At 41.1% G+C, this 22,649-nt stretch overlaps 1 protein-coding gene and 1 long non-coding RNA gene across 11 annotated transcripts in view; one reads left to right on the top strand and one right to left on the bottom strand.

Annotated features, from left to right (window-relative positions):
* Positions 1–21,739, top strand: part of MFAP3L (microfibril associated protein 3 like) — a 40,915-nt gene extending 19,176 nt beyond the window's left edge. For 3 of the 10 annotated variants that reach the window (XM_034959413.3, XM_034959411.3, XM_034959412.3), the window contains exons 2-3: positions 2,254–2,684; positions 16,028–21,739. In XM_034959413.3, the coding sequence (XP_034815304.1) occupies positions 2,387–2,684; positions 16,028–16,959 (1,230 nt within the window). In that variant the 5' untranslated portion in view covers positions 2,254–2,386 and the 3' untranslated portion in view covers positions 16,960–21,739. Of the gene's footprint in view, positions 1–1,527; positions 1,662–2,253; positions 2,685–16,027 lie in introns of all 10 variants that reach the window. The other 7 variants (XM_034959421.3, XM_034959417.3, XM_034959418.3 and 4 more) reach the window with 4 other exon arrangements.
* On the bottom strand, positions 2,691–18,008 carry LOC106634734 (uncharacterized). Its single transcript, XR_004671269.3, has 3 exons — positions 17,870–18,008; positions 12,115–14,781; positions 2,691–10,642 (listed from the first exon to the last, which is right to left on the bottom strand). It is a non-coding gene; the product is annotated as an uncharacterized LOC106634734 (long non-coding RNA).
* Positions 21,740–22,649: the final 910 nt, after the last annotated feature.

The following is a 22,649-nucleotide window of genomic DNA, read 5'->3' as shown; positions in this document are numbered from 1 at the left end:
GACTTTTCCAGATGGGAGAGGATGGGAATAAAAATGAGGAAGAGGGAAAACATTTTGCTAACTGAAATCCCTGCATAAAACGAAAGTCTCTGCTTCTGTATCTCGTAAGGTCTCTAACAGAACTATATTCCATTTCAGAACAGTTGGCTGTGTTTCTAGCCCAAAGCACCTACTGACATTATTAAAATATAATAGCACAGCAGTATCCCCTTCTCTTTACTCTGCTAGCACAATGTGTTTGAACGTAGAAAGCCAAATGTGGAGAGCCTCTGTTTGAAAACAGCTCTTGAGATACACACGTTAAAATTCAGTTTGATTTTCCATTTGTGGCATTTTCTTTAATTGGGGGGAAAAGTTATATTTACCACCCATATTTATTAGAACCCATCTCCCAATCTGTCTTGTCTCTGATTCTCCCCTGTGGTATTTAGCCAGGCATCTGCTATGGCTCGGGCACCAGGGTGTCAATAATGAGTGACCCAGCCCCTGCCCTCAACATGCTCACCACAGAATACACCTAAGGGGGCAGCTCATGCATTCTCAGACTTGAGCCCCTGCAAAGGACCCAGTGCTGAAAGTCATTTATAATTATTTATAATTTATAATAACGTTTTAAACAAAACTCAAGATCTGGCTTTTAGAACACATAAAAATAGATTTGAGAAGCATTTCAATAAAGGATGCTTTATACATTGTGCTAATAATTCTTGTTTATCAAGGCAGCAGTACATAGGTGTTTGATATACATTTGATTGTGAATCCTTATAATTGTCTTGTACTTGCCCAAGACATACAGCCAGCGAAGGTGGTTATGTCCAGAATCCTGGCCTGGTCTCTCTCAAACCTGAGGCCATGCTCTTCACAGCTATTCTGTATCGAATAGGTCAGCTTTCCAACCACAAAGGAAACCACAAGTTTAGCCAAGTAAAGAAAGACATTTGCAAAGTCATGGCAGGGTGTCTATCATACCATTGCAGTCTGTGCTATCTCCCTTCGCCACAGGGTTTCAGCTGGTGGCATAATGTGTTGGCTTCCTAGGGCAGGAAAGCACTCCAGTTTAGTGGGGTTTATGGAAATCTATGGCAAAACAAAACTCTTTTCTTTCCTACTGAAAAAAAATATGATCTGAAGCTAATTTATCATCACCAGGTACCCCTTCAGTGTTGTTGTAGGCAGAATTGAAATAATAACTTCTGCCTTTGAAGAAGGCATGGCTATAGGATTAGAATGAAATGGAGGATAGAGGACTAGGTGAAGGTTAGATCTTTGGACATAGAAGTGCCGCCAACCGTAATGTCTGGTGATGTTCCCCAGCCTGTGGGAGGCAGATGAGATTGAAACCAGGGTGTACATGAGTGACCTGGAGCCCATAAGTAACAGTAACACAGAGCAGAGAGCGCTAGATGAGGTGGAGCTCAGAGGAGCATGGGAAGTTGAATGAGACAGTAAGGAGCATTCTGGAAGCTATAATGGGTAGTTAGGAGAATGCCAGAGTGATTCTGATGCAGTCCTTCCAAATGCCGGCAGAGCCCAAGCTGTGACCAGTGACGTAGACTGGAAGTCCCGTTTACTGGGAGAGAAGAGGTTAAGGAACACCCAGGTGAACAATTAGGTCCTCCACAATGAAGACAGGTAATGTGGAGGAAAGAGAGCTTGTCATGGTAAGTGAAAGCAGCCTGAATCCATTTTTGAGCTCTATGAAGCAATATATAAATTTAATATAAGAAATATTTGTTCCTATAAAATCTATATGTTTTGATAGCAAAAAACAAAATTATGATTTCTGTGGAAAATATAATTCACATCCGGAACATCTTATGGTTGTGTTTTGTTTAAAAAGTATGTAGGTTTGGCCGGGTGCGGTGGCTCACGCCTGTAATCCCAGCACTTTGAGAGGCCGAGGTGGGTGGATCACCTGAGGTCAGGAGTTCGAGACCAGCCTGGCCAACACGGTGAAACCTCATCTCTACTAAAAATACAAAAATTAGCCAGACATGTTGGTGGGTGCCTGTAATCCCAGCTACTTGGGAGGCTGAGGCAGGAGAATCACTTAAACCTAGGAGGTGAAGGTTGCAGTGAGCCAAGATCGCCCCACTGCACTCTAGCCTGGGCAACAGAGCAAGACTCCATCTCAAAAAAAAAAAAAAAGTATGTAGATGTTTGTATTTTAGCTGCATTGCTAACCGTTTATAGTGTTTTGAATGGATGAATGCTAATGTTTATGTGTATATATTTTTGTTTTCTTAAAAACAGGTTCTTGCTCAAGTACCAACTCTATGGACCCAGGACAGGTTTGTCCCATGACCTGCTGTGAACAGTGTGTTGTCTGATAGAAGATTCGGTTGGCAAACCATCTCTCTATTGCCTTACAGAGCAAGCAAAGAAGATGGATCGATTGAAGAGCCATCTGACTGTGTGCTTTCTACCTTCTGTGCCCTTTTTAATCCTAGTATCCACTCTAGCCACCGCTAAGAGTGTGACTAACAGCACTTTAAATGGCACTAACGTGGTCTTGGGCTCTGTGCCCGTAATCATTGCCAGAACTGACCATATCATAGTCAAGGAAGGGAACAGTGCCTTGATTAATTGTAGTGTTTATGGCATCCCTGACCCACAGTTCAAGTGGTATAATTCCATTGGCAAGCTGCTGAAAGAAGAAGAGGATGAGAAGGAGAGAGGAGGAGGTAGGCTTTAAAGTTGTATCAAATGTCATAATAAAATATAAACAGGAGCTTTGCAGCCAGCACCCGTGATGTTAGTTCTTCTCATGCAAATGATTTAAAGATCTCATCTTGTCTTGTTTTTCTAAGGCAGGAGAGAATATATATCCTTAAGGATTCAAAGAAGCAATTAATTCATTTTTTCCCCTCATTGACACAGAAGACAAAGGACAAACACAGAAGTCTTTTTAAAGGCTTCTTGGAATTTTGTAATATAATACATCCAATACATTATAGAGACAAATGTAAAATGGATTTTCCTAAATAATATATTCAATTTTTAAGGGAGTTTTGTTTTCTTTCATGGAGATGGCTGGAATAAACAATATAGCCGTTGTTTATCATTAAATGTCCATTTAATTCATTGGCCGTGGATTTAAAGACCACACTTCTGAAAGAAACCTCAGTGCAAGTCTCAGCCACTGGCTGGGATTCCTGGAGACCTGGCTGCAGTTTCTAGGCTGAGGCAGGGAGGGAGGGAGGATGCAATAACAAGGAAGGATGTGGGACAGCAGGAGACTGCTTGGTTTTTAATAAATGCATTTCTGACCAAAAAGTGTGAGTCACCTCACTCCGGGAAAGACTAGCCAGAGAGAGGATTGGGTCTTCGGGAATCGGTGCATTTCTTGTTTTAGATGCGAGAAGTAATTGTCTGAAAACCCAATCCTGGTCAGATTGACCAGAAGGAGTTAATCTGCTTTCCTAGGCATTTACTGTGTGATGTAGAGGGGTTGGGGTGGGGGAGTGAAAAGAACATTGTTCTAAAGTAGCAGCTTATTAGTTTCTTCCATTCACATTGCCCTCCTGTTCCACAATTCTTTAACCAATGAGCAATCCCCAAAAGAGTTTCTGCTCCAGGAAAACCTACATTTTAAATCTCTTTCCCTCATTTTATCTTAATTGCCCTGAAAAAATAGAGGCTAATGCTGTATATCTCCTTAGGAGCTAAGTGAATGGAGTTTTCTTGCAGTTGCCTACTTCTGGTTCACAGCTGTGTTCCGAATGGTTGAGGCTGCTAGCCGTCTAATTGGCCAGGATGTGGGGTTTGCTGTAGTGCTGTCACTTACATTGCTTTTGGTTAGCCAGTCAAGGTTGTAGAGCATTATAAATCTTCTTCCTTTAAGTCAAAATATTACATATTATGAATTGCGTTTAACCTAGGAGAGTCGAACTTTTACCCACCAAGAGGAATTGTGGGACCATAGCAAAGTTAAATTAGAAGGCACCTTGAAGACATTATAGTTCAAATGCCCATTTACTGAAATTTGCCCAAAGTCCTGCTATTATTAAGTGGCTATGACTAGGCCTGTAATCCCAGCACTTTGGGAGGCCAAGGCGGGCAGATCACCTGAGATCCAGAGTTTGAGACCAGCCTGGCCAACATGGTAAAACCCCATCTCCACTAAAAATACAAAAATTAGCCGGACATGGTGGCACGTGCCTGTAATTCCAGCTACTCAGGAGGCCGAGGCAGAATAATCTCTTGAACCCAGGAGGCAGGCGTTGCAGTGAGCAGAGATCACGCCACTGCACTACAGCCTGGGCGACAGAGTGAGACTCTGTCTCAATTTTAAAAAGTGACTGTAACAAGAACCTTCACTACTGACAGTGGAAAGGTGAGGGAACACAACCCCTAGCCCACACTGGTTTTGGTTCCTACAGCCACTTCCTCCAGGACAAGTCAGAAGGCAGTGATGTCACACTTGTGAATGGAGGGCAATAGCCATGGTAACAAAGACACTGCAGGCCAGGTACCTTAGCAGGTCTTTCTGCAGGGCTGAGCTATCGCTAGGGAACCCACGGTGACTGAATCAAAGGGAAGAAAGACCCAAGACCTGGATCTCCCTTCTACATGGACCCTAAAGCAAAGGTTATTCCTGGGTATTAAAAAGCTGGGTTGGGGCACTGAACTCCTCAGTCCTAGAGAGGAAGAGAACTGTGGGAATAGCATAGTGCTGGGGCCTGAATTTCAGTTCCAACATTTCGAGGATTATCCCAAAGTGTAGTATCTTACTGCGTCTGAGATACATACGTGGTATCTTAGCGAAAAGGTCCTTGTAACTGCTGACTCAGCGTTGGCAAGCTGACTCTGCACCGTGCCTCCTTCATCTGTGTATTGAGGGCATTGAACTAGTTGGTAGTTATATTTGGCTCCATTTTCTTTTGTTTGTGGGTGCTAAGATGGACTATAGTAGTAGCCTGTCAGTAGACCCCAAGCTAGTGGCCGCCAGTCAAAAGCCTTTGCCACAGAGAACTGCTCCATCAGAATTCAACACTCTGGTTTGTAGCCAGCAGCCTTGCTGATAAATCAGTTAGCTATTTTAAATCTCTTTAAAACTTTCAAGTTTTAAAAAAAACTCGTGATACTAGTACTTGATGTTCCAGCTCAGCTTTTGTAATTACAATGCATGATGGTAATTTCAGAGCATAAGCAACATGGGATAATATACAAAGCAGTGTACCTAACAACCAAGCAATACACAGAAAACAACAGAAACGAGAGATTCTTGCTCAAAAAATATCAGAATCTGAGAGCTGGAATGGCCTATTGGTAAACCCATAGTCTTTAACTTTTCATTTTTGAAGGGGGAAATGTCCATATTATAACATGGACATAGATTTCCATTTTCAGACCAATAGGCTAGAAGTTTATATGGAGCGGTGTTTTTTGTGTTTTGTTTTTTGTTTTTTTTTAAATCAACAAAGAGGTGATTGAATATAGTATGAAAAATACTAGGCCAAGCGCGTGGCTCATGCCTGTAATCCCAGCACTTTGGGAGGCCGAGGTGGGTGGGTCACGAGGTCAGGAGATTGAGACCATCCTGGCCAACATGGTGAAACCCCGTCTCTGCTAAAAATACAAAAATTAGCTGGGCGTGGCAGTGCATATCTGTAATCCCAGCTACTCAGGAGGCTGAGGCAGGAGTATCGCTTGAACCTGGGAGGCAGAGGTTGCAGTGAGCTGAGATCACGCCACTGCACTCGAGCCTGGTGACAGAGCGAGACTCTGTCTGAAAAAAACAAAAAAAAGAAAAATGATACTAATATCCTACAACCTTACCTAGGTACACTAAGACTACTGTTAGAACCAAACTAACAAAATTATAATTTTCATTAACAACTGCTGCCATTTACTAAGTCCCTGCACCAAGTGACATATATTATTTCTAATCCTTATAATAAGCCCTACAGTGAAGTGTTATTAATCCTCATGTATACAGATGAGAAACCAGGTGAAACCAGAGGGTATGACACAACCAGAGTGTGGCCAGCGGGTATTCATTCTCCCTCTGTGCCCCATCACATCATCCTTTAGGTCCTGTAGGTGAAAAATGTTGAAGAGCCTCTCACTCAGACTGAGTGAATATGAGAAGAACTCCTAGATGGAAAAGGCATCCTCACTACCGATAGCAAGGTCAGACAGTGTTAGGATTTGTGCCGGAACATGTGTGTGTACATGGCATGCACATGCACAAAAAGGCGTTCAAAAATCATCGGTGAGTCACTCGAGGAGCACACTGCCATTCACTTTGTGATTAGCCTGGAAAGGAGCAATTTCATGTCTCGTTTCTGCTGAAAAGGTGAGAGAGCTGTTATTCATGCCAGCCCCTCCAGGCCCAGAGAGAATGGGGCTATTTCCTGTCATTGGCAGGAGCAGCAGCTGGTTTGCTTTGCTTGCCTGGTGCTGTCACTTCAATTCCACAGGATCAGGAGAGGCTAATGTGTGATCTCTATCTGGAAGACTTTTGTTTTTGTAGTTCAGCAAAGAACCTGTTTGAGGTAGTCCACCCACCATAAAGCAGACAACATGAATAACCACAGATGGCCACGAAATATACTGTTTTCAGTTTTCCTTTTGCTAGAAGTGAGTAGAAATGTATAGTAGCCAGGAATTAAGTCCTAACTATTTCAGACACTAATTATCCAATGTGTTTTCACTGTTGCTTCTTACTGTGACTTTAAACCATTTACATTAACATTAGCACCTCTCTGAGATAAGTAATGAGGATTTCAAGAAAGTCAGCTGGTTTCAGCCCTTGTAAACATGTCTGGGTTTGTTAGAGATTAAGTTTGAAATTCTTCCATTAAGTTAGGTTTTTTACTTTTCTTGTGGATTTGTTTTCTGTGCTCTTGTAGTGTCTGGTTGCCAAAAACAATTAAGCACTGAGTCTACAATTGTCACAACTGCTACTATAGTGCTATGGAATTCATTATTATAAATTTTGCCTCTAGTTTACTTTGCTTTATTGTTTTTATCCCTCTACTTTTGCAGGTTTCTTTGAATAGATTGTAATATGCCTTTTAACTAGTTCTGCAAGGGACCATGACAAGCTGTGTCAGCCATTGATAAGACTGTAGTTATCACCTCCCTGCTTAATATTTATATATCAATAGGTCGGTGTCCACAGCATTAGATGTAAATTATCCTTTACCTCTAAGATCAGTGTGAAGTGGTGTATTAACCTGTTATACTGAATTCTTGTTTAGTATATTAAATACTTGAGATTTAAAACACTCATCAAGGCCATGTGCAGTGGCTCATGGCTATAATCCCAGCACTTTGGGAGGCCAAGATGGGAGGGTCACTTGAGCCCAGGAATTCAAGATCAGCCTGGGCAACATAGTGAGACCCTGTCTCTATGGGAAAAAAAAAAAAAAGTTAGCAGGGCTTGGTGGCACATACCTGTAGTCCCTGCTACTGGGGAGGCTGAGGTGGGACGATTGCATGAGCCTGGGAGTTTGAGGCTGCAGTGAGTCTTGATCACAATACTGCTTTCCCGCCTGGGCAATAGCAAGATCCTATCTCAACAACAAACAGAACATCAAATGGTAGCAAACACAATTTATGATTTGTGAACATATGTACATATTATTGGAAAATATGTAATTATGAATACATGATTGGAAATTGAGAAGAATCGCCCTATATAGTCTTTAAGGAAGTTCTTTGACTTTTCTCAACCACGGTTTTCTAGTCTGTGAAATAGAGATAATCCTTTTTTAACTACAAGTGGGACTGTGAGTCTTAAATGCTTAGCAGAGGTACCTGGAATATAGCAAGCTCTCAGTAAGTGGCACTGCTATTATTATTGTTAATATTATACTATATCCTCACAATAATAGGTTTCGATTGCTAAAAATCCCTGTTTCTTAATATAGTGTGTTTTGTAAAGAAAGAGTTTTCTGGGTAATTTAATATTCTCTCTCTCAATTTCTCAACCTTTCCAAAACTCAGTAAATGCAAAAGAAATTCCTGTCCCTTAAATGTTATTTGAAATTTCAAAATAATGTCCTGACTGCTATGACAGTGAGTTTGGGATTCTCTTCTCATCAGAGGCCTCCTTTCCTGGTGCATCACTTCTGCGTACAAAGGGCCCTTTGATATCTAATGTGCTTCTACCTCGGACGAAAGCAGTGTATGTGGAAATTACAAAGCATTATGCACCAGATGAATTTTGCATTTGCCTAACCCCGTGGTTCTCAGCTGGGAACTGTTTTCTCCACAGAGGACACGTGGCCAAGTCTGGAGACATTTTTGGTTGTCATAACCAGTAGGGTCAGGCTGGTTGTGCTTCAAGTGGGTAGAGGCCAGAGATGCTGCTAAACAGCCTACATTGCACAGGACAGACCCCTACAATAAATAATTATCCAGCCCCAAATGTCAGTAGTACCCGAGTAGAGAAACCCTGCTGTAACCCAAAGGAGCAACCCCTTGGCTAACTAAAGAAACGTTCCAAAGTAGATCCCATAGAAGCAGTTTAATTTACATTACTAAGGTTAATGTTCTGAATTGAGCCATATCAAATGCCAACATGGTAACCACCATTTGTGTGTTTCTTCAGTGAGTTGTGCTCCACTTGGGATGTGAGCCCAGATAGCTTTAGTCTTAGCAGTGAAAAGACCCTTCCAGATCCATTTCAGATATGGATGACAGCTAAGATTCCCAAAATGGAAGTGATTAATGTGAACTAAGTGTAGAGTGCTGTTATTTTGGGGGACCACCTGTAGCTACTCTCTAGAAAAGACTATTATGAGCCCATGTATTATGATTCCATGTTCTATGGAATTACATGCTTGGCACTTCTTTAAAAATTAAGATTACCAGACCAAATTAGCTAGAGGAACAGATGTTTCCTTTTCCAGGAAATAAAAAGACAGTAGGTTATTTTCAGATATTAGTACCTTGAAGTAGAACCGAACTACAGATTCTGAACAGCAAAATCCTTCCATCCCCACCTTCCTGAGTTGAAAGCTTAGCTAAGCCTATATTATCCCAGGCCACCTTCGCTCTACATGATGTAAGAATTGGCTTGTTAGAGCTGCCCTAGTCCTCTCTGAAGAGGTCTCTTGGGAGGGTTGTGGGTGGGGTTGGGGAGGCACAAGAGCACTTGCAGCTTCTGGGATTCATAACCTGATGCTGCAGTGGCTTCAAGGAGCTGTCATCTTCTGCAGATGCCTTGTAACAGGTGCAGCCATGCAGTGCTAAATTTGCTTTCAATTATGTTTGGTAAAAAGGCATGAATCTTATCTCTTCAGTAGCCTGTATTTCACAAAATATGTGCCACATTTATAGATACAAACACATATGCACACATTTTGTGCTTTGAAGGGTGCCGATTCTACGCAATCCTCGTTTGAATGAATGTTGTATTTCATTTATTGTTTGCATAAACATTTACTGGAACTCTCACTATCTGAATATTTTTAAATTAGTTTCAAGAAACTAACATACTCGTTTTGGCAGATTTAATTCTTCTCCTGGAAAAGCATGGGTGTGTGAGGCTTAAGAGCCAAAGTGTCTAAACAGGATCGTTAATACAGTTTTAATCTGTTTATACCACTCATTGGGAATATAGACAAACCATACATCCATCACTGTTTACACACACGCATTCATAAAAAGATTGGAAATTTTAAAAGCTTAGCATTTGGGTATAATTTTTTTTTTCAGTCAGCTTTCTCAAGTTGAAAATGTTAATTTTTAATGCTCAGTGATCCTAAGGTAAACCTGGAAGGATTTAAGGTTTCAGTAGAAGTGGTGTTTGGAGAAAAGCTGTGATTACAGTATCTGTGGAGGTTGTGCTCTCACTTTCCCTGTGATTCTTCAGTTCAGAATGCATTGCTCATTGCTGCTCCTTGCTGTACAGCAATAATTTGCTCAGAAGTTGTTTGTGTGAGCGTTAGTTCTGATGTTGTCATCTGTTGGTTTCACACTAAGTCACAGTCACCCCTGTACCATAGAATCTCTTGCGTTTACAGGTTTAATTGTAACCATAGGATGCTATTGATCTGTTCTCTCATTGCCAGATGGGCTACCTGGCACTGTCCTATTGAGGAGACATTGAGCCATACCACATGGGCATGCCACCATGGCGAGCACCGTGGTCTCAGGTCAGCTGCCCTCCTGGTGTGGAACCCACCACGGTTATGGCTTCTCCCAGAGAAAGTGAGCTGGAGAGGACAGCTCTGAACTATGTCCCTGGGAAGAAACACTGTTCTTAAAAAGATTTTTTTTTTTTTATTACGTTGGTTGGTTTACATCATTGCTGTTTTTCCAGTCAACCTAGGCTTGCCTGATTTGAAGAATTTCAAGAAGTCTAAGAGTGGATCATAGGCTACCTTCATTTTAAGTTGTGATCAAATCATCCTTCCAACAGTGTTACCAGCCTGACAACTACCTACAGTGCATGGGAGTGTCCCTTACCCTACATTCTCAGCAATATTAAAAAAAAAAAAAAAAAGGAAAAGAATTAATGAAAGGAGGCCGAGCTGGGCAGGAGTCGGCCATCCAGGCTGCGGTGAGTTGTGTGTGATAGAAGGGCCGTGAGCTACCGGGCCTGCCCCTTATACCTACCCAGCCAGGCAGCCGTCACTTTCCACTGCCGACAATGTCGCTAGCGACTCCCCTTTATTCTGGCAACCTGAAAGTTGAAAAAGTTGTTTTAAAAATGACTGTAATCTCTATAATCATAATTTACATATTAGTGATTTTCTACACATAGACACCATTCACATTTCTTGTTTTTGCCAATGATCTGTTCATAGCCTTTTCCCATTTTTTCTTTTGGGTTTGTCTTGACTTGCTTGATTTAGAGCTGTTCATTATGTTTTAGAGTCATTAAGTATTTGTCAAACATTCTAGAATTTTCTCCTGGCCCGTCATTTGCTTTTAACTTTAATATGGTGTATTTTATATTGAAAAAAAATTAATTTAGGGGATATCTGATCCACTGGTGTTTTCCTTTACAGCTTCTGAGGTGTTTGAAATGCTTAAAAAGGACTTCCTATTTCCAGGTTATAAAAATATTTTATATCCTCCATTAATTTTATACTTCTAATTTTATGTTTAGATCTTCGGAGTAGTTGGAATTTATTTTTATGTATCACATAAAGTAGGAATTTGCCTTTATTTTCTTGCAAATGAACAGTCATCTATCCCAATAGTCTTCCCCGCCCCTCCCCCCACAATTTGAAATGCTGTGGTCTTCATCTTTAAACTTGTCACGCTTGGCTGCATCTGCTTCTGGACTTTCAGGTTTCCTCCACTGATTTAATCAGAGTTCACACAAGGCTTTATTGGGAAATGGAGCAAGACTTGAGGATGGGGTCTTAACTGGGCTAAATGTGTGAGGCTGGGACTTGGGGTGGGGAGGAAGAAGGCCTTGCAGGCAGAGAGGGAGCATGAGGGAAGGTCCTGTGGCCCCTCTAAGAAATACAGTAAGGCAAACCTGTCAGGGGAAAAGTCATGTAAATGAGGTCGTGAAGCAGGCGGGGCTCCAGGTCTCCTGCAGGATAGATATAAAGCTCTTGCATATTTGGGGGTCCTCCTGTAATCCAGCCCTGCCTTCCTCCATCTGAGCCCTTCTCGGTTTTCTAGTGGTCAGCTCCAGCGGCTCAGTGTTGTCTCTTGTGCTCATGTGCTCCCTGTGACCTCAAAAGTTCTTTCTCTTTTACTGGCATTCCTCTCCCTACCTGTGCCAGCGGATCTGGCTTAGCAGTGGCCTCCTCTAGGAAGCCCTTGCTCTCTGTCCCCTTCAGTCCCTCCCAGATGCCATTATACTTAACCACATGATGCTGTGGTTGTGTCTCGGAGTCTGTTTTTCTCTTGGAACTGGATGTTTTATTGCAGTCAGGGGTCGTGTCTAACTCATCTTTGTATTCCCATCATCTAGCGTGGAGCCTGGTACACAGTTTGCTCAATGATATTTGTTGACTGAATTAGCGAACAAGATAAAAAAAGATCACTGCCCTTCTACAAATGTCAGCTTTGTTGTGTGGCATAACCCATGCCCTGCAGTACAGCTCAGAAACAACATCTGCTAGCTTTTGTCTTTGCAAAGGAGAGACTGTCACCACAACACTTTTACCTACCTCTGGGAGATTTTCACATTACCTCGTGTGCCTGGAGTTTCTTGGGGAAGACTGTGACAGGTCCCTGGCAATTTCTGGTCTCCAGGAGACGTGAAATGCAGCAGCCTTTGTCCTGCAGCGTGTGTGAGCATTTTAGCCTAAAGCCTCAGGTGTGCATCACTTTCCAGAACAGGAGCTGAGAGAGAGGGGATGGAGGAAGAGTATTTCAAGGCTGGGGGTGGGGGGTGGCGGGGCTACGGTCTGCTCGAGGAACAGGAAGTGTGTAACTGAGCCCAAGTGCAGGAAGAACGTGAGAGTCTTTTCTATTCAGAAGGTTATGGCGAGATGGCTGCCTATGTTGTTTCCTCCAAAATCATTGCATGTAGAACTGACTTGGCATCTGCTGCTGACATTTTGGGTTTTATTTGTGCTGAAGCAATGCAGCTTCATGAACATTCAGTGCATAAGCTTGACATACCCACTCAGTTACAGTTTAAAATACATGGGGACTGCACTGTGTATCCCCACTTCGCCTGTAAAGCCCCGAAGATCTGTGATAGTCACCGTGGGTGTTTGTATAACTTTCTGGCAGCTGAAGTCGGGACCCTTCTAGAATGAGATGCAGGGCCAGGTATTTATAGACTGATGCGAATGGTCACATGCAGCAGCAAGAACGTTTTCGAGATGTTCCTGTCTGGACAAGTGCCGTGTGGATGGAGATTCTTCTTGAGCATGAGCCCAAAGCTGATGCGGGAGGAGCCTCCAAACAGAATTTGCACCATCTTTAGTTTTCAGAGCCGTACGTGGCAGTAGAATGTGCAGAAATCTTTATTTTTCACTAATGGAAGGGCAGGCTGAGGCTGAGAGGAAATATTTGGAGTCTTGGTTCCCAGAACGAATTAATATACTGGCCTTTACAAAAAAGGGGGTGGGGGAATACAGACGTACACAACCTTGGAGACTGCAGGACCTTAGTTCTCTTCTATGATAGTCTTAGAACTGTGTTGGCTTCCAAAGACTTGGACTCGCTTTGTGGTCTGGTAATAGTATGTTTTAATCCAGGTCACATACTCATTTTATCATATCTCACCCAGAATTCTAAGTGACATTAACATTACCTTAACCCATAAAATAAAGATAATGATTGTTTCCAGAGGAATCTAGTAATGGACTGAAAACGAAAGAGACGTTTTGGTATCCTTGTCTTCCATTGGAAACAGGAAATTGCTGGCAGAGAGAGCTGTGATGATCTCATTTAACTAGATGGTTACAGCTCATGCTATAGGTAATAACCCACCTGCTTTAGGATTATAATATATGCACTCACATTTGTCATGGTTTATAGTTAATATAGTCACTTCACAGATATATGACTGGGCTTCAAACTTTCAGAACAAATAAAATTAAATATTGGATAAAGTATATGAAAACCATTAGTCTGTTGACCCAATGTGCTGGGCTAAGAATCTGAATATACTCCTAAGTAATAATTTATCTGTTAGACATCTCACAGATTTCCCCAAAATGAACCACACATATCACCTAATTAGACTGCATTTGATTCCAAGCTATGCCCCTTTTAACAATGTCACAAGAAATGTTTGAAGTGCCTATAAGTAGTTGTCTAAATTGAACTGCTTGGTTGTAGATTAGAGAAATACATATCAATACACAATTAAAATCATATCTGAAAACTCAAAGTTCACGTTCAGAAACATTTTTAAATATTCAATAGAGGAAAGCATTGGGATGTTGTAACTAGTATTTTCACATTTTATTTTTCTATAACAATTAGAACATAATGATCACTAAAGTTGTTACTTAGGTTTGGGGAAAAAGCTGTTGGTATTACCATCAGATGCCTGTCTTGTTAGTGTTCTCTTCTTCTGTACCCAGGTTCAGACTACTTTATCCTTATATTTACAGATAACTGTTCCAAAAAGTGGTACGGATGGGGAGGAGGTAAACAAACTGATCCTAACCATTCTTCACACAAATAACCTCACCTTCTCACCCTCCTCCACTCTATTTTCTGCTATATTTTCCAACAAAAGGAAGGTAAATATGAGAAACTACAAGCATAGCCTGTAAGTCTCTACTAGAACCCAACGTCTTCTCTATGGAATAAGCTTTCAATCAGTTAGACTTTTGTTCTGTTTTTGTCCATGCCTGCTGCAGTCTACTTTTATAAGGCATGCAAATTATAAGAAAATAAATTGACAAGGTAACTTTCCTGGCCTCAGGTCATTGTATATTTGAAAAAATCTGCAGCTGAAATATCAAAATTTATGTTCATGGGATGAAAGTATTAGAAGCCTTGCCCATGTCCCATCTGAATTAGCGAGAATTTCACAGACCGAGTAGGTTGGTTTGTTCATACACATTCACAAGAAGCTGAAAATTCACTAGATTTTCCAAGCCAGTGTTTTCTACTCTTGGAGGAAATACACTGGCTGAATTGTTAGAAAAGGGTTACTCAGGGACACCAGAAACTGCTCTTCACAGATGTTCTTTCAGAAGGCACAGTCATGTGAGAGCATCCACCGAGAGGCTCCCGCCGGATTCCCCCTGGCCAGTGGGCAGGAGGAACTGTAGAACCCCGGGAGGTACCTCATTGACACGTCCAGCTTCCTTAAGAAAGTTCCTTGGAGCAGAGGACACTGCGGGAAAACAGGCCCTGTGCTGCCTTATTCCGTAGTCCATTGGAACCCTGTATTAACAACAAAAAACAACAAAAAAGAGTTGCTTTTGGGAAATACCAGGCTTTCTATTAGAATTAAAACTCACTACCATAAGGAGAGCAAACAAATAATATACAGTGCAATAATAGATACTTAAAAGGAAACTCTGCGTTCAGTTGCCCCAGCTCTCAGGAGAGGTTTCTCTAGTCGGCTCGGCGAACTAGAATGTTTTTATGGAGAAATATTTGCCTGTTCCTTAGAACTCCCTAAAAGCCTAACTGGGATCTTCATTTGCTCTATGGGACAGTCCAGGGAGGTAGGGTTTCAGAAGGGCTCAGACCTAACACCCTGAAGCCACGTCTAGTATCATGTTTCACAGGGCTCTTTGACCTGCAGGTAGATGGGCAGGCTAAATTCAAACCAAAGTGTTTCACTGAATTCAAAATATCATTCCTGAGGCGATGCTAGATCCTTTCCAGAGAGGGTGGTGGGGGTAAGAAAACTCGCATTTATTATCAATATGTGTTCTCCTTCGTGTCAAGCTTATTTTCAACTTGATGGGTCTGTAATTTATTTGCAAGGCTAAAACAAATTGATATTAATTCATATCCAGCCTCTGAATACTCACATTGTTAGCTTGTAACTTTAAATAGTATAGATAATTCACTGTGGAGTCTCAAAATGAATGATACAAATTATGTTTTAATTAACTGAGATCATACAAGGATTACTTCAATCTTAAATTTGAGAAACTCAGGTAAACAATTTAATTGCATTAACCTCCCCAGTGAACATATATTCAATGGAGGCATGCTCACTGGCAGGTTAGAGAATCAGTTGCTTTTAAAGTTGAGGAACTCTTCAATAAGAGCACAGTGTTTTCCAGATTGTTTCTCTCATTTTTCACTAGGATGTGGAGTTAGACAATATGGTTTGGTAGTTAAGAGTGCAGCCTCTGGAACTCAAGTTCATCTTCAGTTCTACGGCTTCCAAGCCGGTGCCCTTGGGAGTGTTGTCTAACCTGACTGTGCCTCAGTTTCCTCATCCTGTAAAACGGAGGCAGTGTCAGGGGCCACCTTGCAGAGTTATTGTGAGGATTAAATGAGCTGATGCATGTCACCGCCTGCCGCATAGTAAGCATGTGAAGTCGACGTTCATAGACTTCATAGATGTTCTTCATAGATGTTCATAGATAGATGTTCTTAGAAACGTATCAGTTTGTAGTCATGGGAGCTCTGTGTCCTTGGTTGAATTCTCTTCTCTCCCTTCCGACAGGAAAATGGCAAATGCACGACAGCGGCCTCCTGAACATCACCAAGGTATCCTTCTCAGACCGAGGTAAATACACGTGTGTGGCTTCTAACATCTACGGCACCGTGAACAACACGGTGACCTTGCGTGTCATCTTCACTTCTGGAGACATGGGTGTCTACTACATGGTCGTGTGCCTGGTGGCCTTCACCATCGTCATGGTCCTCAATATCACCCGCCTGTGCATGATGAGCAGCCATCTAAAGAAGACTGAGAAGGCCATCAATGAGTTCTTTAGGACCGAAGGTGCAGAGAAGCTGCAGAAGGCATTTGAGATCGCCAAGCGCATCCCCATCATCACCTCCGCCAAAACTCTAGAGCTTGCCAAAGTCACCCAGTTCAAAACCATGGAGTTCGCCCGCTACATCGAAGAGCTTGCCAGGAGCGTGCCTCTGCCGCCTCTCATTATGAACTGCAGGACTATCATGGAGGAGATTATGGAGGTGGTTGGGCTGGAGGAGCAGGGACAGAATTTTGTGAGGCATACTCCAGAGGGCCAGGAGGCCACAGACAGGGATGAGGTCTACACAATCCCCAACTCTCTGAAGCGGAGCGACTCCCCTGCCGCTGACTCGGACGCCTCATCGCTGCACGAGCAACCTCAGCAAATTGCCATCAAGGTGTCAGTTCACCCGCAGTCCAAAAAAGAGCATGCAGATGACCAAGAGGGTGGCCAGTTTGAAGTCAAAGATGTAGAGGAGACAGAACTGTCGGCGGAACATTCCCCCGAAACTGCAGAGCCTTCTACCGATGTCACGTCCACCGAGCTAACATCTGAAGAGCCAACACCTGTTGAGGTACCAGATAAGGTACTGCCGCCAGCTTACCTGGAAGCCACAGAGCCAGCAGTGACACATGACAAAAACACCTGCATTATTTACGAAAGCCATGTCTAATACCAACCCCGAAAAGCTATGCATATCAAGAAAATCAGGGGCTGCTCCTTGTAATACAGATGTAGTACGCACTTGCCGCTAAGCCTTACCAGGAGACTCTCATCCCTTAGGTAGGAGTGATGCCACTTTAAAAGGAGAAACACCTGCCTGCAGTGAATGGGACTGGAATTTCCCCAGTAGAGAAGGGTGCGAGAAACATCAGGGTGCAGAATTGATATCAGACAGAAGGTGTCTATGTGATAATGAGTTTTAGAGGCTGATCTCTGCCAAATACCTTAATTGGTGATGCCTTCTTGGCAAAGAGTACACCACTGTTAAGATATTCTGAGTTCAAGAACCCTGTCCAATGCACCCTGCATTGCTTTTCCTTTTAAAAAATATAGGTCTGCTACAATAGCAAATGCACGTACGTGGGTTTTTTGCACTTTCTTCTCAGTTTTAATTTTGCTTTTCCTTTATAATGGGGTCATTGTTATTAATACTAATTGTTCTTTCTGGTTTAGTCCTCATTGCCATTTTTGTCCTTATGTTTCCCTAGAACACGTACCTCAGAGACTTTGGTATCAGTCACCAGTACCAGGGCTGATATCTACAAGTCACATTACATTTGTCATGTTCCAAAGTAGTTACGAGGCTTGTTATTTTTTTTTTCATTCCCCAGGCCTATTTCCATAGATAGCTTTTTTTGTTTGTTTCCAACGAAGCTGCTGTTAAACGAAACTGAGAAAAACTTTGCCCCAGAATAGCACTTTAATAGTCAAAAATGTGTTTACCTGTCTGATTGAGTGAGCCTTTTGGTGAGCTCAGCTGAGATGTAGAGGGAGATTGTAAAAGGTTAAATATACCCACACCACCCATGAAAGTCACTGTTTAAGTTACATCATCCTCCAAATAAAGACTGATTCTTTACCTGGAAAATGTATTGCTTCCAAAGACATCGGATTCAGTGGATTCCTGTAGGTTATAGAATATTGGCTTCCAAATAGGCTTGCAGGGACCATATGCTGTTGGATGACATATAACCAGGTCCACTTTTGTGAACTGCATAGCTGACTTGGCTGTCCTTAAAGGGGAAAGCAAAAGGTTAGGGTAATAGCAAAGGGAACTGTGCCATCAGATTTTATGCCAAAACTGTTGAATAATTATGCAGTCCTGCAAGAAAGTGGTTATATGTGAGGTGCGTGATGTTATGGAAAGAAGACAAAATTAGTCATCCAAAGGCTTAATACCCACTGTGCCAATAACCAGCTGCCTGGCTTTGGATGAGTCTGGACCTCATGTCCCTTATCTGTAGAAGGGGCAGATGACATGAGCTCTGAGCACTGTCGAAATGGTATCACTGTCTCACAGAACCAAACCAATATTCACATCCTTGCTCCTTTTCACAATGACTTTAAAGATTTTTGCTTTCATCTCTTGGTCCACCTAACATTTTCATGCTTCATTACTTAAATAAGAATGTTGGTTTTGAGAAATAGCATTTTAAACAAATTGTGGGTCTTCTCCTTCCAAAAACACCATTAGGACCACATCTGCAATTAAGATTTAATATTGGTGAGAATGAGTGGTTTTATTTAATTTTCCCTTATAAGCAAAGGAGACAGTAATCTTAATAAATTCATAGGGGCCGTGGCCACATCAGGTAATGGGGTTATGATGTCCAAGATTGCATGGATCACATTGGTGATGAGAGCAGACCCAGATGTTTAGTCCTCACTCTGTCACCATCTGAGGAGGTGACCTTGGACAACTCCCTTCCTCTCTCTGGGGTTTAATCTTTTTCATCTGTAAAATATGCAGGTAGTACTCGAGGGTCTACAGGATCCCTTCTAGTTGAAACATTTATAGTTCACAAAAAGTTTGCAGTCTTCCAGGATAACCAACCCCCGTTGCATGAGACAAGCAAAAAATGGGTCCATGAAATTGGATACTTTTGCCATCCAAACTTTACAACAAACATTATCTGGCTCTGTAATTGAGAGCAGTGGGCTTGGTTTTAAACCTAGCCTTGATTAGTTTGTTTATAGATAACTGTTGTGGAAGGTGATAGAACTAGTCATGGAGTTTGATCAGACATCTCTTGAAAAGGACTGAACTGTTGACTTCTGGTTAGAAGTGCTTTGGGCAGTCACATAAAGAAATGAGCAGTGAGAAATCAGGAGAAATTATGACTCCTGTTGGGCTTTCTGGACTAGCATTGTATGTTTTTGGGTTGCAGAAAAGTTTTAACACCACCTCTTAGAATATAAAAATTTTCCAGTTGTCATGGAGGTCCACAGATTCATTACCATGGGTTTATATGCCCAAAGCAACAACAGAGGACTTAAGTTCATTTTGTGATACTGTATGGATGTTACCCCATCCTATTCAGTTGTCATTCCACCCAAACCCGTGTGTAGGTTTCCACATGGAAAGGAGAAGGCATCCATTCCACCTAGACATTGAATAGTGATAATAAGCTAAAAGTGGGCAGATTTTCAGTGGAGCAAGAGCAGAAATATGCGGCCAAAGAATGTTTCCTGATTGGTTTTGCTGCTTTAGACTGCAGTGGGGAGAGCTTATGTAGATTTTCAACACTTTCTCCCTCTTTAAGGCATCATAATGCTCTCGGTTTTGATAATAGCTGACATAAAGGGAGGTTGACTTAAAATGGGAATTTCTCCTTCCAAAAATGCTACACTCTTCCTATCCATCCTACAGCTTCTTTATGAAATGAGAGAGGCCCTCCTGCTAGAATATGAAATGCAGAAGACCTCATGACTTTCAGCTGATTTTTCAAAGATAAAGTGAACTGTTCAGCTTCATAGAAATTCATGCGAGTGTGACTGAACGTGTGTGCATACACACTCGTGCACATTGGACTCATTTGGGCAGTTTTAAAAGCTTCACACTAAATCCAAAGCCTTGTCCTTTGGGTCGTATGTAGTCGTTTGTAAAATCAATTTCTGGCTTCTGAGTCATCCTGGTCATATCTCTAGCAATGTTTTTCTTGAAATTCTGAAACTGATTCACATATGTGTGTACATTTAATTCACTTAGATGATCTGTAAACTTGGATGGTATTTATTCTAAATGGGGAAAACAATTTTATATGGAAAAATCTATGTAATTTATAATGGTTTTGTTTTATATATTATATTTTCATATCTCTAGGGCACATCTATCCTCATCTTTTTGTATACCATACTTAGCAAAAAGAAATACTAATACTTGACTAAAATCTCTAGGAACCAAACGTGATACATGTGATATATAGCTTCTAGAAATCGCTCTAAAAATCTCTGAATGTCTCATCCATCCCACGCATTATTGTGCTGTGTCATTATGTCCAGAATGATTTGTCTTGGATGCTTATGAGCATTCCTTTTTCACAACTAAGGTTGAAAGACCTGACATCTCACACAATGGGGTTCTGGAATTCCCCTTTCCTCCTTTATCTGTTTTTATTGTTTGTTTCATTTTTAATTGCACCAGTCCATGTTGTCGAAACTTTGTTTTGAAGGGCAAATGTGAGATAACAAGAAAGCAATGTGATGGAAAGACTGGATGAATTTACCTATGGCTATGTAAATTATTTTAATGGACTGATAAGATGTTTCAAGTGTAATGCTTGGATCTTTATTTATTGGTGATCTAGGATCTGCTCAGCTCTTTAGCACATGAAGAAAATCAGGTACAAAGGACATTTGCATGTTTGGAACAGCATGCTCTAAGCCCCGTGCAGCCAACACAAATTAACTTGACTGTAGAAACACCAATTCCAGCTGCTGGAAGAAATGGTTTAGAAAGGCAAACCAGATACCTTTTATTCTGCCCTAGGAAATACAGTGTTGATCAGTGCTAAAACTCTTCAGTGGCAGTCACTGTGGTTCTTTTAACTGGGGATTTCCTTTCAGTGTTTCATTTGGTACCAAAACAGAGCATTTACCTTACATTTCAGATACTCTGTTTTCTCAGCATTGTTCAGATACTTTCCTTTACCGCTCTTCACGTATCCTTTTGGCATTGAGTAATTCTATAAATGTTTCTATCCTTGGTTTTTAAACCAAGTTATTCATACTCTTAAAATATCTACCAAATCTCATTGTATTTTCACATATTTTGAGCATCAAGATACTGGTCATTTAAAAAAATCCTTCAGTAAATAGCACAGTTTATTTTCCTAATGACATTTTTAGGGTTTCTTCATTGATCAACCAGGTTTGGGTTACACAAATCAATTGTGGGGGAAAAATCAAATAAAACAATTGCTTATTATATTTTCCAAAGGACTGAGCATTTATCTTTTATTCACGAAGATATCATATGAGGATGATAATGATCTTTAACAGATTTTTTAGAGATAGAATTTATAAAGAGGCTGATACTAAGAATACTACAATCAAAATTGAAGCTAGAGAATGTAAAAATAGAAAGTAAATAGTTCTAAGAATATTCTGGCATAAATTATTTTTATTTAGCCAATAAAATAGCCTCCAAATGTATATCTCAGACACCATAGAGCTGCTAACAATGAGAATCAAGGAAGATGCTTGCACTTAGATTTCGTTTGTTGTATTTCAGTAGTTCTGGATGTCCTTTGTTAAAATTGGAAAATGGAAAAATGTCTCGACAGAAATGTCAATCTGGTGATTTTGTGAACTGTAAAATGTTCACTTTTAAAAATAAAGTTGTAAACAAATGACTCATATAAGTTGGTATTACAGTAGCAAAAACAGAAAACCATGTGATCCATCCTGTATTTTGATTGATGCTTTAATAAAGGGTTTGCACAGCTGTGTGGAATGTGTGTCGTGTCCCACCTGAAGGGTGTGTAACTGTGGCTTGACTCATTCTTTCCAGTGGTATAAAACCTGCAGTCAGCTCTTACCCCTACCCTTTGCATCTGCAGCATTTCTTGGGAAAAGAGAAAAATGAAGTAATTTGTATGTAAAACCTGCATAATTTCGTCCCACTACAGAAGCCTAACTCTGTCCTGACAAATCTTACAGCAATCGATTTTAATCTATATCAAGAAATAATTTTTAGCACATCACATTGAGCTTGCTTTAGGGAATCCAAGAAAGAAACTCACATCCCTAAAACATTCCACAGGGAGAAGGCATCAGTAGCAGAAATGCCACAAAGCACCTAGACAACACCAAATCCAAGAACATGCTAAGTAGGTTTATTTGACAATCAGTAAACAGCAAAAATGAAATTCCTGTTGGTTGAGAGGATTTTGTGGAGTATATAAGTGAACCAAGAAAGGAGACTACCAAATGGAAAGTGCAACAAAAGAAACGGGCGCCAAATCAGAATTGTAGTACAGGACAGAACAAACAGGCAAACAAAATAGCTGAGTGAGTTATCCAGTAAACTCTGCTTGCAGCCATCCACGGGTTTGCTCAAGTAAAAAAGGATTTAAGTGAAATTACATTGGCATAAATGGAAGAATTAACAGCGTGTCATCACAAATGAGAAAACAGGAAACTTTTGTCCTAACTGGGAAATTCTGGCTGATCCCTATTTTCAAGACCAGAACAAACTGCTAATTTTTTTTTTTTCAGGTTTTGGAATGCCGTGTTCTGCATGGGTCTAAAGGGGATATATCAGTCAGGCTTAACATTAACAAATGATTTTCAAAGAAGCGTATAATCACAGAGTTGGAAAATATGTGTGAGGGTATCTGATTTATTTCAAGATTTGTA

The sequence above is a fragment of the Pan paniscus genome, chromosome 3 (genome assembly GCF_029289425.2).
Source record: "Pan paniscus chromosome 3, NHGRI_mPanPan1-v2.0_pri, whole genome shotgun sequence".
Taxonomy (NCBI): domain Eukaryota; kingdom Metazoa; phylum Chordata; class Mammalia; order Primates; family Hominidae; genus Pan; species Pan paniscus.
Note: the sequence above shows the minus strand (reverse complement) of the source record. Positions and strands in the feature narration are given on the sequence as shown.